The following is a 16,589-nucleotide window of genomic DNA, read 5'->3' as shown; positions in this document are numbered from 1 at the left end:
GGGGCATCCGGGAGTAGTCCTGGGTCCCGGAGCACCCCCATGCTGCAAACCTGCTCCTCCAGGGGAAGGACAAGCCCCCACAAATAACTCCCTGCGGCCTCCGTGTCGTCATCCAGCCTACTGAGGCTGATGCCTGGTTCGGAGAAGGAGAAACAGCTGGACTCTGGCAGAAGGCCACTCCCAAACTCCAGAGGTCCCTCCCAGGGGCTTTTAGGGAAGCAGAACCAGTCCCACATGAGGACCCTCCCCTGCAAGAAGGCAGCAGCTTCTCAGCAACGCTTTCTGGAATTTCCCAATGGGACAGGAGAGGAGGTGCTGCAGAAGCTTCCCCTGCTCTGACGCAGCTGCCACCACACAGTCGGAAGGATGCCTTGATTGGTGGCATGGAAAACCAGCGAGAGTTCAACAGGGCCGCTGCGCTCCCTTTGTGCCAGGTAAAGGCATCGGCCAGGGTGGCCCAAAGCAGTCTCAGTCCTAATCCCAACTGGGCACCAGAGTCCTGCCTCTGGCAGGGACTTCTGGGAAGCCCACAAGCCACAGGGCATGAAGGCAGCACACCCGCTGCTGATTGCTCCCCAGCAACAGACACTCACCACCATCAAGCATTTCAACACAGTTTCAGCTGGGTGCCTCCTTCATCCCTCATTGCAACCACAGCAACCTCTCTAAAGCTCTGCTCCCCCCTTCCCCCCCCCATAACTCAGGTGAAGTGGGTCAAGGAAAAAAGACAAAAGGCCAACTTGCAGGACTGATGTTTTCTGACCTCAGATAGCCACAACTCAGGGCTCATCTACACAGTGGTTTAGTGTGTGTTTGGTGCTATTCACATGGTTCACATGACGTTCCTGGCAAACAGAAGCTATCACACAGTTCCCCCCCCCCATAAATCCGTACTAACCCAATCCTCTGTAATGTGAAAGGGGAAGGAAAAACATCCCCACTCCATATCTCTAGGGTTTGCAGACACTTTGCTCTGATGCGTGTAGCAGGGTGTGTCAATTGTTCCTCTCTCCACTCCCACTCCCTCCTCCTCCCTTTGTACTTTCATGTCCTGTGGGCTGACAAAAACTGCTCTTCTCTTTTTCTGCAAGCTTTTTTTATGTTGCTGCAAACGGTGCAGTTATTTCTCTTTCCCCCTAACTTGTGCACAAAGGAGAACATTGCCCAAACAAAGATTTGTATTTCAGCTGTACTGCACCAGTGAAAATACAAATAATCGCATTTCCCAGTTGTTGTTTTTAAATGAAAATACTGGTGGAGCAAACTGAGTATGCTTGGTTGCCAGGTAACCAGAAGAAGTGGAAATGTTAAATTTGAGGGCGTGGTCATTAGGAAACTGCGTGATTGATCCTTCCCCTCGGTGTGAATAGGAAACAGCGTGTCTCCAACTGGGATTGAGGCTTTAGTGTGGATAATACAAACAGAAATCAGAGGTAAAAACAGCATCTTTAGTACAAAGTAATTCTCCCATGTGGATAAGCCCTCAGGCATCCAGGTAAAAACCACAAGAGGACAGAGGAATGCCACACCACCACCTCCATTACCACCCCTGCCTGCTAGGGTTGGAGGAGAATTTCGACTCAGTTTGCATTTCAAGCCGAACCTATCAAATTCAAAACATGAGAACTGAAACAAGCCATCCTTCAATATTTGCATTTATTTAAATTTTGCTATGAAGTTTGCCAACCAAACAACGGTTACAAAAATACATATATTGCATAAAAATGCATAAAAACAAATATACAAGTGAAAACAACATACAAAAATGCATTATATGATAAGAAATGGCTTGCAAAAATGTGTGTGTGTGTGTGTATTGTATTTTATGTATTTTAATTTATTTTAATGTTTTTGTGATATTCCTGTTTACAATTTTATTATGTAGATGTTTGATTTTATTTTTGTAAGCCGCCCTGAGTGCCCTATTATAGGGTAGAAGGGCGGGACAGAAATATTTTAAATAAATAAATAATGTGTACATTAGTCAAAACTGCCTATGAAACTGTGTTTATTAGGAGAAATTTGCACTAGAATGATGGAGAATTTTCATGAGGATTTGGGGAGGGGAAAGCAAATTGTTGCAGGAATGTGAAGAACTGAATTTTAAGATTGGGAAAATGAAAAATGGAGAGACCTGAAATTGGCAGATCTTTCCATCCCTGCCGCCTTGTCTGCCTGGTGGGCACTTCCTCTTTCTCCGCGGCAGTGCCAGCGTGTACTTAATCCAGCCTCTCTTCCTCCTGACTCTTTCATGCTTCATAGCAGTGCCATTACATGTGCCTCGCTCTAGAACTAGCCACATGGAAGCTGCAAATATCCACAGGCTGCCCCACCCTGGCAGATTTCCTGAGAGCCCCTCGTGGCCCAGATGTGGCCTCAGGATTTTGTCATCATGACCCTGGACTTCCAGGAGGTTGCCAGCCAACATTCTGGCCAGGGTCCCACCTCTCCTCAGGAAAGATAGCAGTCTGATGAGGCTTGCGTGAGGCTGCAATAAGGCCAGCAGCAGGTGGGCAGAAAAAGCTGCAGGCTGTCTGAGTGGAGACTCCCAGGCTCTTTCCACGAGGCTGCCTGACCCTGCTCTGTGAGCCTTCAGCTTCCTGGTTCGCATCAGGGCCAGACGTATTCCCTGATCTGATCCGATTGCGCAATGGAATAAGGAGGGAGTTGGGCTCAGCTTGTTCTCTATTCATCACCCAGGAGCCTGTCTTCCCCCCCTCCCTCCCACTCAGCCAGCCACACCTGGAAGAGCTTAAAGCTCGGCCTGGAGCACACAGAGCCCCACAGCGTCTTCCTGGCCGGCAGCAGCACCACCATGAAATCCAGCAGCAGAAGCTTCTGCCTCCTCCTCCTCCTCCTGTCCCTGGTGGGGCTCCTCGCCGCCTCGGCACAGCAGCTGGACACGCCCAGACAGAACCTTACAGGTGGGTGTCACAGACTGCCTGTCCCTGGAAGAAGGCAGCCCCCCATTTCCAGCCTGGCCCAGCTGCATCCAGAGGCCCCTCCCGTCCACAGCCCCGTCCCCAAGGAAACCTTCTAGCCTCTCCTACCTGCCTGTCGAGTCCTGTGGCCCCCTGGGAGGGTGCCCAAGGCAGTTGCTCTCCGCCCTCCCAGGCCCCCCTTTCATCCATGGGCATCAGCACCAGCTGGCCAGTCCCTTGGCCTTCAGCATGCCAGGAGCGAGGGGAGCGCAAGGGACCCCAAGAGGCGCGGTGGAATCCCAAGGGAGGCCTACGCCTTCTCTTTACCATTTGCAGTTGCTGCGCAAAAAGCTGGCACGTGTCCTGACGCAGAGGAGGCGAAGACGAACAGTGGGAACTGCACAGAAGAGTGCCAGTCGGACGCCAGCTGCCACGGGGTCGAGAAGTGCTGCCGGACGGGCTGTGGGGCCACTTGCCGAATCCCAAATGGTAAAGTGTTGCCCTCATGTTCCCCCCCGCCGCCGCAGTCCTCCTGTCCCAGGAGGCACTTCCAACTGGTCCTGAGCTGTAGCAGCAAGGTGCCAGGTTCTTGTAGGAAGACCTGTGGCTGTGGGAAAATGTCCTAGCCTGCCAGAGACTGCCATCATCTCCGCAGTGGCCAGCACAGTCTGCTGCTTTTGCAGGCAAGGGCCCCTTTGCACGGTGCACTTTCAGTGCAAGACAACAGAATGGTCAGAGCGTTACCTGGACAAACAATATATATAGGTGAGGTGGCAAGGAGATCGGGTTTCCACCCCGGTGGAAAGTCCAGGCCAGGCATCTTGTGATGTTTGAAGCAGCTGCTTAGACCCAGATTTTGCTGCTATGGGATGGAGGAGGGAGGGTGAGGTGTGCAGGAGCCAGCCTCGGTGCTGTCAGCATACACCTGATATTTTGCTAAAATAGCATAGGAGCATCTTCTTCATGGGCAGACGTCATGCCTTGTCTCCATTAATGCCTGCAGAAAGTAACCCCTGGAGTCGCCCATGTTAATTGACCAGGGAGCGGTGCAGAGATGCCTGCTGACTCTCTGCCCTTCTCCCCTTGCAGATAAGCCTGGTTCCTGCCCGCAGGCTATTCACGGGATCTCAGCGCTGGGCCTTTGCAAGGAGGAGTGCAGAAAGGATTCAGAGTGCCGGAGCACCAGGAAATGCTGCGAGACTGGCTGTGGGATGTGGACCTGTGTCCTTCCCAGGTCCTGAGGGGGTGAGTTAATGGCCTCTGCAGATTGGCATAAGTTAGGTGAAAAGTGGGGTGGCTGTGTGTCATGAGTGTGGGGTGGCAGCGGGCACCAGGACTATGCACAGCCACCCTGGTTTGGGGCCTGAGCCATCACTTTTGGTCATCCCAATCTGACCTGGGACAATGTGGGGCTATCCCAACCTGGATTCAGGATGGCTCCAAATCGATTTAGGGGCCAGACCTAACCCTAACTGGACATGGTCTCAGGAAAGGGAAGAAAGGGATACTGCATCTCCTTCTCCTGCCCCAACTGCATGTTTAACCATGCTTTTCACCCCCTGATTGTTCATGCAATTGGGAGGGGGCAGGCAGCTGTGGCACAGTCCCGGTGGTGTTCCGTGGCTTCCCAATGCCAGGCCTCCCAGAGGGAGAGAGGAAGGGGCAAGGCAGAAGCGAGTGGCATGAGCGGCGGATTGACTTTGCTGCTGTCCCTGCCCCCTGCCACCCTCCCCACTGCCACGCCCCTCCCCCTCTCAATAACTGGCAGTGAGATGTGGCGTTGGGGAGGCAGGTACGCAAAGCCTGCCTACCAGCTGCTACTGAAATGTAACCCTTGGGAACCTCAGCGAGAGGAGGAAAAAAAGGGAAGGCATTCCCAGGACAATTGCTCAAGCATGTGATGCACACTTCCCCTTAATGCAGGCATTTTTGTACCCATTACTGGGTTAGAGGGCTGCATCACAAAGCTGGAGAAGGGCGAGTTTCAAAGAATAGCTGTTTTGGTTCACATATTGTTCTAGAAAGTGCAAATTAGTTAGATTTGCATTAGAGTCAAAAGTGAGCCTGAGTTCTCCTCGATCCCTAGGTGGCAGTGCCCACTTTGGTAATGCCCACTTTTGTATTGGCCTTCTGCAGCCCTCACAGAGTTGGCCAATAATGAATGTGGGCCTCAATCCAAAAGAAGGTTAGCCGCTCCTGTGTTACCCTGTATGCTCCAAGATTTCTCTCTCTCTACATGCAAAAAGGATATTGAAATTATTGTTGATCACAAGCTGAATATGAGCCAACAGTGCAATGTGGCTGCAAAAAAGGCAAATGCTATTTTAGGCTGCATTAACAGAAGTATCGTTTCCAAATAATGGGCTCAAGGTACAGGAAGTCTGACTTCGGCTGAGCATCAGGAAAAACTTCTTAACTGTCAAAGCAGTCTGACAATCGAACCAATGACTTAGGGAGGTGGTGGGCTCTCCAACCCTGGAGACATTCAAGAGGCAGCTGGGCAGCCACCTGTCGTGAATGCTGTAATTTGGATTCCTGCATTGAGCAGGGGGTTGGACTCGATGGCCTTATAGGCCCCTTCCAACTCTACGATTCTCTGATTTCCTGGGTAAAAACAAGGACGTGTGAGTGGGTGGAGCTAGTTGTGGAGCCTGGGAGCCCAGTGGCAGAGACTACTGTTGGACTTGGGGGGGGGGGATCAGCATCATGAAGACTCCAATGTGCCACAGCTAGATGGAGACCTAAATAAAAGCTCCTGGAGGGTTCCAGATGACAAAGGTTCTGAGGTAACTGAATCAACCCACTACACTGCAAGAAAAAAACAAGAATGCATAGAATATACACTTTAAAAAAGTATTGCATTCATTCCCTTTAGAAGTCATTGGTCTGTTGTATAGCTGATGTCCATGTGCTGGGACTGGCTGCAGCCGCCCACTTGTGTCTCCCACTGTAGAAAGCACACATTGCATTGCCTATGAAGGGAGATGAGGATGGTGCCCTGTGAGACTACAATTGTGAGCTCAGAGCCTGGGAGAAGCTTCAGGTTCAGTCCCGCGTGAGCCACAGATTCCCAATGTGGCCACTGGCAAGTTGCTTTGCTCTCAACTTCAGTACCACATCTGTAATCTGGCCCAGCCTGGCCTTCCTTACAGGGATGTTGTAACGTTACTGATGTAATGTGTGTGAGCCACTTTGAACCCTTGAAATGCAGCGTGGCTCACTACGTATTATAATTATTCAATATCTTAGTGCAGCCAGGTACAGTGGTGTAGTGGTCCAGGGGCTCTTAGACCCCTTACTTTTTTGGGAGCACAGTCCCTATGTCTCCAGCCTCTCATGAGCCAATCAGCTCAATTAGCTACGGAGAAGAGTCTTCTAACATGCTTCTTTGTCCAATCAGAGTGAAAGGAGGTGAGTCAGCTACAGAGAAGACTCTTTTCGGTAGCTAATACTCTCCCCTTTCAGGCTTATTGGCTCCTAGGCATGTCTGTTGTTGTGGGAGAAGGCATAAAGATCTCATTCTCAACCCCACAGCAAAAAAAGGGGGGTGGCTGTGACTATTATGAAGGGACCCAGCACTTCTGAATTTGCTACTACGCTACTGGACAGGTATATAACTTCCAGAGGCTGAAACAAGAGCAGTTCTGTCTTAAAGTCAATCTACCCATCTCTTCAAAGATATTTCATCTATCTCAATGTGTCCACCCTGCCTTTCAGGATGTTTTTTTAAAAACATCTTACAGATTAACTAAAACTCAGTTAAAAAAGCATCAGAGCATGGAAATACACTGAAATAGCAGAGCAGGGAAGAAGAAATGCCCCAAGAATTACATGCCAAGAGAAACTGCTTTTCTGTGAAGCATTAATCCCCTCATCCCTACACCCGACTGCAGTCTTCCCCAAGGTGGGCCCTGCAGGTGTTTTGGACTACAGCATGCCCATATGATGTAGGGGCTGATGGGATGTATAGTCTTAAACATCTGGAGGGCAGCGTTTTAAGAAAGACTGTTCTACCAAATGTAAGTGGGGGAGGGGCCTGTTTGTTTTATATTTGTATAAAAAACCACACTCACATTTCGTGGCTATATTAATGCATAAACATTAATATGCATTAATATAGGTAGTCCACATGTCCAAATAGCTATCCAAATGAGATTGACAGTTATAAGCTATAGGGCAGTGAGATATTCAGCTTCAAACCACTGAGTAGTAGACAGTGGATGTTTAGCCTTCCAGCCTTGGTCTCTTTGCAACCAAGAGGGCTCACAGTTTGTTTATTTTGTTGTCCATCTGTTAGTCCCCTTACCACAATTTAAGAATGCCTGAACATCTGCAAATGTCAAGGATACTTCCAAAAAAAAGTTAATATGAACAGTAATTTCTGACCAGAAAGAAGACACCACGGGGCTTGCCTATCACATGTGGCCCAAAGAGGCAATATCAGCATTGCATTGGCAGCATCTGTTCCTTGCTATAAAGGCATTGTGGAGTCCAATATGCCCAGAACATCCATTTCTATTGGATCAATCTCTATTTAAATCTAAAGAAACATTTCATATAGATGCTAAAGGAACTTTCCATTGATCGAGCTGAATGGAACACTCTAATTCTCTATTCCATTCATCCCTAAGATCCTAAACATCCAATTTACAAGATTCCAATAGACATGTATAATAAACTGTTATGGATTTCACTTTCTGCAAAGATCCACTTATTCCCTCTAGCAACATAGGAGATGCTGAGACATTGAAGCTAACAATTCATAAATAGGCACCAAAAGGTGCTGTAGCTGAAGATATTGCCACTCAGCACTAACAGGTAAGTGGTATCTACACAGGTAAGTGATATCTACACAGCAAAAATGAAAATGACAAAAAACATCTCTGTCCGTTCCTATTAACTGATCAAACATGTAAATCTCACTATACAAGGTACAAAGCAAGGTTGCCCTCTTTCTCCTTTGATATTTATATTTGGAGCCATTGGCATGTGCAGTGAGGCAGAATAGAGAGATTCATGGTGTTGTACATGAACAAGTGGAATTTAAAATAGCTGCATATGCAGATGATTTGTTATTATTTCTTAGCAGGCCTGAATCATCTATACCAGAACTAATAAAATTGATTAATAATTTTGGAGTAATTTCTGGCTATATCATTAAATCATTAAAATTAATGTCAGTGGGTGCTATTAAGTTAATAGGCAATTTTGGTGGTGCCCACAGGTTAGAACATATTTAGGAAGTTTGGTTTCTAAAGACATTACTCAAATGATTAAACTGAATATAAATAGATTGATGACAGAAATAGCTCTCAGTTTAGAAATATAGGCATTACTTGGACTTAGCATTTGGGTAAAGGTAATACACTTAAGATTAATATTATGCTGTGCTTTGAGGTATCACTTTATATTTTCCACTAATGTATTTTCAAAACTTTGATGTGGCATCTCAGAAGTTTATCTGGGAGATTCCTATGCCTTGTCTTTCACTTTAAAAGGTGCAGTTGTCACTATTGGAAGGAAGATTTAATTTCCCAGATCTTAGTGTACACCATAAACCTCTTTGCTCATGCAAAAGGTTGGCAAGCCTCTTTTCCCGCAAATACCCCCTGCACGGGTAATCTTGGAGATGATGTATGTGGAACCTCTTTCTGGATGGATGGCATCAGGATCTATGCACATAAAAAGGAAATCTGTGATTTCAGCAGAGGTGGTGTATAATGCCTCAGCAGAGACACTTTGGCCCAGATGTTCGTGCTAGATTAACGTAATAAGTATACGTCCTTCCCCGGTTTAAGTTGCCTCCATTTCTCTCTTGTACGTGGTTTTCATTAATAAGAACTGTGGGCCAGGCACATGTCAAACACCATGTATACATATGGCACTATGCACACCACCACCACCAAGGCCACACTCAACTCTCCCTCTCTGATCTTCCCTCCACAGATGCAGGCCGGACTCCGTGGAGCAGCTGAGGTGGGAGACTCTCCAGTAGAGCCCATCAGCCCTAAAGACATGATGATGACAGTGGTCTCCTCCCTGCCCAGCCCCCGCTGCTCTGCTTTCAGCACCTGGTCACTTCTCCACCTCCCACCTGTCGGAGCCCCCCACCCACTTTTGCAGTAAAACCCTCACTTTGCACAGCAGCCCCTGTTCTTGTGGCTTTGCTGTTGCTCTGCCCTTTGGACCACCTGTCCCCCTTGCTTTGTGCATGCACAGAACGCCTGCCACATTTTGGGAAAGCCAGAGAGGGGAGGGGCATCAGCTCCTTCCCCTGGCTTTGTGGTGCCACCTTCCATTCCTTCATCCTGGTCCAAAATAAAAGTAAAGCCAGTTGCTCAGATCATATCCCTAAATGTATACTACAAGCAAACACATTTAAGACACTGCTTGAAGGCTGAACAATAAAATTAAGAGTTTGTCATTCTGTTCTATTCTATCTATAAATTCTGTGCTGTGTATTTCCTCCTAATTATGGTATTAATTGTTAAAGAAGCTCTTCACAATGTAAACTGCAGGTAGCTCAGGTTTAGCAAACCTATGTTAACTTGCAATGAGCTGCATTTTCACAAAGCTTGCAGAGGAGTGGGGGGGGGGAGGACTAATAGTTCTGTGCATCTTCACAGCATCTTCACATAGCAGGTAGCCATCCCACCTCCTGAGGGTGTGCTGGCCCTTTTCTTCTTCCTCTGGTCACCCCCTTGAGCACAGCTTTTACCGCCTGCTGTCCTACTCGCACGGTCAGCCTGGCAACTGTCAGGAGGGAAGTTGCAGAAGAAGGAAAGGGATCCCGCCCTCCCCACAGTAAGATCTGCTTGTTATGACCCAATATTTTATTCCTCATTAGATGGATGCAGACAAACTGGAACAGGTTCAGAGGAGGGCAACAAGGATGATCAGGGAACCTGAAACAAAGCCCTATGAGGAGAGACTGAAAGAACTGGGCGTGTTTAGCCTGGAGAAGAGAAGACTGAGGGGAGATATGATAGCACTCTTCCAGTACATGAAAGGTTGTCACAGAGAGGAGGGCTGGGATCTCTTCTCGATCATCCCAGAGTGCAGGACACAGAATAATGGGCTCAAGTTGCAGGAAGCCAGATTTCGACTGGACATACGACAATGGAACCAATTACCTAGAGAAGTAGTGGGCTCTCCGACACTGGAGGCATTCAAGAGGCAGCTGGACAGCCATCTGTCGGGAATGCTTTGATTTGGATTCCTGCATTGAGCAGGGGGTTGGGCTTGATGGCCTTATAGGCCCCTTCCAATTCTACTATTCTAGGATTCTATGATTATATGCTTCCTACCACCATTGTGAACAAGGCAAGGGAATCTCAGTTCCAAATCTCAACTGGAAATCAGATAATAATTGTTTTGGATAATCTGTATCATCCGGGAGTGTCAGAAAGTCCACTGAAATAAATGAATCCTTTTTTTTAACCAACATTTATTTTTATATTTTTTATTTAGAAGTTTTGCAAAACATATATATTCATCAACAATCTAAACAATACTACTTTACCACATTTGCCCCCACATAAATCTTCCCTCTTCCCACCTATTCAACATCTTCCATTTTCCATTGAAATACACAGTTTTTGAGTCTAACGAGAATGTTAACTTAGCCATAGTCTTTTAAAAGGAGTTGGTACTTGACTCGTTCTTAAATGAATCCCTTTTTGGCAATGCAAATTGCAGGCTCAGGGCAATTGATGTGAAGCAGGATAACTATGGGGAGCATAGGGTTATAATTAGGGTTGCCAGGTCAGAAGCATGGGCCCTAGTGATGTCATAGGGCTGGGCCCTGTTGATGTCACAGGGGTGGGCCCAAGTGATGTCTTTAAGCATGACACATTAAGCATCAACCATGATTGCTTGGAGCATACAATTCAAACAAAAACATTTCTGTGATTGGAAATTAAAGCAGAAATCTTAGCTGAAAGACAGAGCCTGGGGTAAGGAACATTTAATCTAGCTTACTGCATTCTGGGAAGAAGGGTTTAAGTGCCCTCAGGCAAGCCCAGTCACCAGAAGGCCACTGTAGGAAGGAAGGAGCCTAGTGTTGTGGAGATGTTAGATGGGAGCACACAGGAGTAAAGATGGATGCCACTGAAGGCTGCAGTTCTAAACATGCTAACCCCCATAGAACTAAATAGGATTTACTTCTGAGAAGGTATGGTTTGGATTGTGTTGTTGGTAAAGCTTGACTAGGGATCCTCTGCAAGGATATCCATATCCAAGCAGGGTTGGCAACCCCCTGCCTGCATTGCCCTGCCCCTACCTTTCAACATGGCTGCTCCAAACTTCTTTGCAGATTTGACCCTTCACTTCCAAACAGGTCTGAGAAATGAATAAGAATAAGGGGAGATAAAGATTTACAACACAAACACAGTTCTTTACTATGTTCACTCAAAAGTCCCATTAATTTACAGCACAAACCTAACCATGTCTACTCAAAAGTAAGTCCTATTGAATTCAATAGGGTTTACTCCAGGTATATGGGATCAGCAGTGCAGTTTTAGTCTCAGAAAAGCAGCTATTGGATTAAAGCTTCATATTGGGAAGGTTTTCAAAACACTGCCATCTTCAACAGCCCAGGAAAATTTAAAGTTGTTTGACTCATGAACACAAGAGAGAGAAAAATACTTTTGGTACTATTGAAAGCTATATACTTAGTTTATAAGACTTTCAGATAAATGGAAAAAACACTCATTTTCTACCTTTGCAAGTCTTAGGACTGCCTGGAGCCCCTTGTCTATCACAACCCTGATTTCACTGATTGGCTACAAACCTGAAAGGGTGGGGTTAGAGCAGCCAGCTATGAGTTCTTTTAACTGAAGTTGCAGGGGGGGGGGGCGGCTGACGTTTTGGTGTATATCTCAAGAACCAGACCACCTAGAAACATAAATTTTAAAAAAATTAAAGTTGAAAGTCCAGAGATTAAGCTGACTTACCCGGAGACCTGAAGAGGGCCCCCAAAAGCCGGAGTATCTGGCCAAATACTGGACATCTGGTAACCCTAATTATAACCACTCTATGCCCATGCACACACACACAGAGCAGGGTCCAGATCCAAATCAGGGCCACGGTACCTACAATGCTCTGCTTTCCTCCTCCCTCCACTGCCAGCAAATAAGTCAAGGAGAAAGAGATGGGTGGGGATGGGGAGGAGAGGTCCCTCCTGGGGGGTCAAGCAGGAAAACTTCAAGGGGGCAGAATTTCCCTGCCCCCATTACAAAGTAGAAAGAGCCAATTATCCTATCCACTTTCTGATATGCCGGTCATTATTTGGAAGTCATCTACTAAAAATGTGACCAGAGGAGGTCACCACAGGAGACTGTGCACTGACTCTCAACAATGGTGCCATGGTCCGGGCCGAAGGGGAGCCATTTTATCCTCACACAAAAGCAGCAGAACTGCCAGATGGGGTCCTAAACCTTCTCCTGGTGCCCTCCAGATGTTTGGGCTGGAGCTCCCACCCTAAGGCCACGCTGGCTGGGCAGACGGGAGTTGGGCCTGCTGCGAGAGACTGAGCAAGTCACGCCTCCTCCACACAAACATTCCAATGGCTAGGAGAAGCAGCCGCTGGAAGGTGACTGCTGGGCAGATCGTTTAGGGGCAGCTGCCTTATTCCAAGTCAGACCACTGGCCTGTCCAGCGCAGTATTGTCTACACTGACTGGCAGTGGCTCTCCAGGGCTCTTCTAGCCCTCCCTGCAGGTGCCACTGGCGATAGAACACGCACACACACCCTGGCAGCAGCTGATGCTATTTGTCGGGGGGGGGGTCAACCTGCACTTTAACCTGTCTAGTTTGACCCTTAGATTGTCAGCCTCCTTTTAATGTACTTAACTGCGCAGCATCAAGTTTTTGCTTTATTAGTAGTAGTAGTCGTACTTGGAGGGAAGGGTGGGATATAAATTGAAATGATGATGATGATGATGATGATAGATAGATAGATAGATAGATAGATAGATAGATAGATAGATAGATAGATAGATAGATAGATAGATAGATAGATAGATAGATAGATAGATAGATGGATATTCAGTATATATATGGAGAGAAGGAAGATGACAGACAGACAGACAGACAGATAGACAGATAGATAGATAGACAGATAGATAGATCAACTAAAAGAGGTCACAAATGTATACATATAAAATTATGAGGTGTTCTGTCCCTGCTTGCTTCACTCCCCAACACTCCCCACTAGGGTTGCCAGGTTCATGGCCTGATCCTGACCCTGTATCTTTAGGAGAAGAGAAAGCCAGCCAAGTGCAGGTGTTCTTGCAACATTGTAATGGGAAAAACCACACGGTGGAATTCTCCCTCCTCCCTCCACAACTTTTAAAGGTACAGAAGACCTCTTGGTGCCTCCACTTGGCTGCCCTTGGCTGACTTTCTCTTCTCCTAAAGATACAAGATCAGTCTCAGGCCCTGAACCTGGCAACCCTACAGTCCCTACCCTCAACCCTCTTCAGCAACGCCACCCCTTGCTCCCTTTGCACCTCACCAGAGTCACCCACCCCCTCTCTTTACACATGCCTGCCTCTGTCTCAAACTTGGCAAGGAGATTTCATGGTGTCCGGATGCTGGCTGGAGGAGTGTAGCTCCATTGTCTTCTAATTCAATGTGCAAAGCTGAAAAGCTCCATTGCTCTCTGACCAGTCCCTGACTCCCCCAGCCTTTTGCAATGATGACCCAGCTCAGATTCTGCTTACGTTCCTGTCACTGGTTGCAGAGAACAATAGAAAGAGCATTGTTGAAAAATGGACAGCAGTCAGCAGCTTAGTAGAAAGATGTGGGTCTTATAATCCCTCTGTGGCTGTCTTACTCCAACTTTGGACCTCAGAAACTGCACTAGAGGGGCAAGAAAGGCTACTGTGGGAATGACAGCCACGAGGTGGTGAGGAGGGTGACTAGCAGAAGAGAAGCAGTGTTTGAGAAGGTGCGGGGCAGGGGAAGAGTCCAAAGCAATTCGAGTAGAAGGATGAGTCTTTGCAACGAGGGGATTTAAAAATGGAGCCAACTTTGATGAGGGGTTATGTGAGAAAACTTTCTTCCAAGGAGGAATCACTGCAGTAATGGCCACTTTTGCCAGGGAGAAGGAAAGTTTTCTGTGGCCTTGAAAAGTCCTTCACAATTCTTGTGCATCACTCATTCCCTTCTGACCTACAGCTAACCCTAACCCTAACCAAAAACAGGTCAAACAGGAGAAAGCAAGAACAGCAAATGTCCTAGGACCACCCAGAGATGGACAGATCTGTCAGTTTCCCCCATTTCTCAGTTTTCTGATCTTAAAATCAGTTCTCCACATTTCTGTAGCAATTTGCATATTTTTAAAAAAACCTCAAAATTCATCAGCAATTTAGCATGCATTTCTCTTAATAATCAGTTTTTGTATACAGTTTTCACTAATGTACACATTTTTGCAAGGAATTTTCCCTAATATAATGCATTTTGTATTTTATTTTCATGAATATATTCATTTTTGTGCACACTATCCTGTAAGAAATGCATTTTTGTAGACCCTGGTTGTATCACAAAATTCAGAAAAGTGCGGATTTTGAAAGAGGACTGTATTGTGGTTCTCATATTGGTTCAGAAAATGCAAATTAGGTAAATTCACCTTTAAATGTGAACTGAATCGAATCCTCCCCCACCCTTACAAACACCATCCTAAACCGTCTAAATGCTTATGTTGATCCATCCCAATTAAATCTTTACCCACATTGTTAACAACAAACCATCAAAATATATGTGATATAAATGGCAAAACAAGTCAAAATTTAACACACGTGTACAAAAAAAGAAGCATCAGAAATTCAATCTCTATGTATGGATGTGAAAGTTGGACAGTGAAAAAAGCAGATAAGAGAAAAATCAACTCATTTGAAATGTGGTGTTGGAGGAGAGCTTTGTGCATACCATGGACTGCAAAAAAGAAAAATAACTGGGTGTTAGAACAAACCAGAACTACCATTAGAAGCTAATATGATGAAACTGAGGTTATCATACTTTGGACACATCATGAGAAGACCTGATTCACTGGAAAAGACAATAATGCTGGGGAAAACAGAAGGGAGTAGAAAAAGAGGAAGGCCAAACAAGAGACGGATTGATTCCATAAAGGAAGCCACAGACCTGAACTTACAAGATCTGAACAGGGTGGTTCATGACAGATGCTCTTGGAGGACGCTGATTCATAGGGTTGCCATAAGTCATAGTCAACTTGGAGGCACATAACAACAACAACAGTATGTGAAACCAGACCTAGTGGATAGCTGACTCTCACAATCAAGGGCAATTTCTACCAGGTTAAATAACAATTATATTCCAACAAGTTTGGTGAAAAGGCTTAAGTCTGAAGAATGCTCCACTCCTAACCCTACTTACCTGGGAGTAGGTCCCAGTGAATTCAGTAAGGACTTACTTCTGAGTAGACAAGGTTAGGATGTGGTATAAGACAAACTTATTTGGTAATCATGGATTGGGGGGGAGTTTTTTCCAGAAATGAATAAGGTGAGATTAATATTAAATATGAGGTTGGTTACATGAAGTTAAATGATGCCAGTGGTAAAGCTAAAGGGGAAGGGTTGGGGCTTTAGACATTAAAATGTGATTGCCAACACCAGTGCTGTTTGCAAATACCCAAGAATTAAAAAAAAAGTTCTGCATAAAGAATGGAACTTTATGCTAATGAGGAAAATTACAGCAGGAAATGAAAGGGCAATGTAGGATTCTGCAGAAATGTCAAAGTCCCTTGTGTTTTGTTAGAATAAAAAACACGGACTGGAAAATGTCTATATGAATATTGTCAATACTAGATTTATTATGATCTTGTTGTAAGATTGAGTCAGGACAGGGAGGATCAAAGGAGCCTGAACATCCGCTAGAGATTGATTTGATCGCCCTGGCCAAGTAGCCAAATATCTTTCCTGTTAGGGAATGGATGGGTGATGTGTTTCTATGGGAACTAATTGTTAGACAATGTTCCTTAAGACTTCTTTATAGCTAGGAAATACCTGAAGAAGGGTATGTCTTTTCTCTCCCCCAACCCCCACCTGTGGCTGGCCCTGTTGTAATATTTTTCCCCAACTCAGAGAGTGGTCTGCAGGGAGAGTCTACTTCGTATAGCCTACGCAGCTTGGGACCAGGATACCTGATACCGTCTTACCCCTTATATACCCAGTCAATCACTGCGTTCTGCAGGTGCCTCCTGCAGATACCATCTTATCAGGAGGTTCATTCTGCACAATATAGGAAACGGACCTTTAGTGTAGTGGAATTCCCTCCCTTTAAATATTAGGCAGGCGCCATCTCTGTTATCTTTTCAGCACCTACTGAAGATCTTCTTCTTTCAACAAGCCTTTTAAGTTGAGACCTTATCCCAGTCTGCGTTTGTGCTGGAATTGCTTTTTAAGATGTTTTTAAAGCTGTTTTTTAAAAAAGATTTTTAAAAGATTTTTTGTTTTAATGTTTTAAAGATGTTTTGTTTTAATATGCTTTAAAGTCTTTTGCTTTTAAGATGTTTTAGAGTGTTGTTAGTGTTTTTGTTTGCCACCCTGGGTTCCTTCTGGGAGGAAGGGCAGGATATAGATTTAATAAATAAATAAGTAGAGAAAAATGAACATCCAAAGATGAGGCCTCCTTTAAGAGTTCACCA

General features: G+C 45.8%; 1 protein-coding gene across 2 annotated transcripts; it reads left to right on the top strand.

The window, feature by feature from the left end:
* Positions 1-390: 390 nt before the first annotated feature.
* On the top strand, positions 391-9,791 carry LOC133386934 (waprin-Phi1-like). 2 transcript variants are annotated; one of them, XM_061630750.1, is made up of 5 exons: positions 391-434; positions 2,733-2,924; positions 3,258-3,410; positions 4,011-4,166; positions 8,868-9,790. In XM_061630750.1, exons 2-4 carry the CDS (start codon positions 2,816-2,818, stop codon positions 4,160-4,162), a joined length of 414 nt encoding a protein of 137 aa, XP_061486734.1. In that variant the 5' UTR covers positions 391-434; positions 2,733-2,815; the 3' UTR covers positions 4,163-4,166; positions 8,868-9,790. The 2 variants fall into 2 exon arrangements, 1 of the variants encoding a protein (XP_061486734.1); XR_009763313.1 differs by lacking the exon at positions 391-434 and adding an exon at positions 7,646-7,739 and having other exon boundaries at positions 2,604-2,924; positions 8,868-9,791.
* Positions 9,792-16,589: the final 6,798 nt, after the last annotated feature.

Source organism: Rhineura floridana, chromosome 6 (assembly GCF_030035675.1).
Source record: "Rhineura floridana isolate rRhiFlo1 chromosome 6, rRhiFlo1.hap2, whole genome shotgun sequence".
NCBI classification, from domain to species: domain Eukaryota; kingdom Metazoa; phylum Chordata; class Lepidosauria; order Squamata; family Rhineuridae; genus Rhineura; species Rhineura floridana.
The sequence above is the reverse complement of the archived record's forward strand: the minus strand, read 5'-3'. Positions and strand labels throughout refer to the sequence as shown.

Excerpts from the sequence above, each read along its gene's own strand:
- LOC133386934 (XM_061630750.1), top strand. The coding sequence starts at position 2,816 with ATGAAATCCAGCAGCAGAAGCTTCTGCCTCCTCCTCCTCCTCCTGTCC. Across the intron at positions 2,925-3,257 it reads GCCCAGACAGAACCTTACAG|TTGCTGCGCAAAAAGCTGGC; the intron begins GTGGGTGTCACA and ends TACCATTTGCAG. Across the intron at positions 3,411-4,010 it reads CACTTGCCGAATCCCAAATG|ATAAGCCTGGTTCCTGCCCG; the intron begins GTAAAGTGTTGC and ends CTCCCCTTGCAG.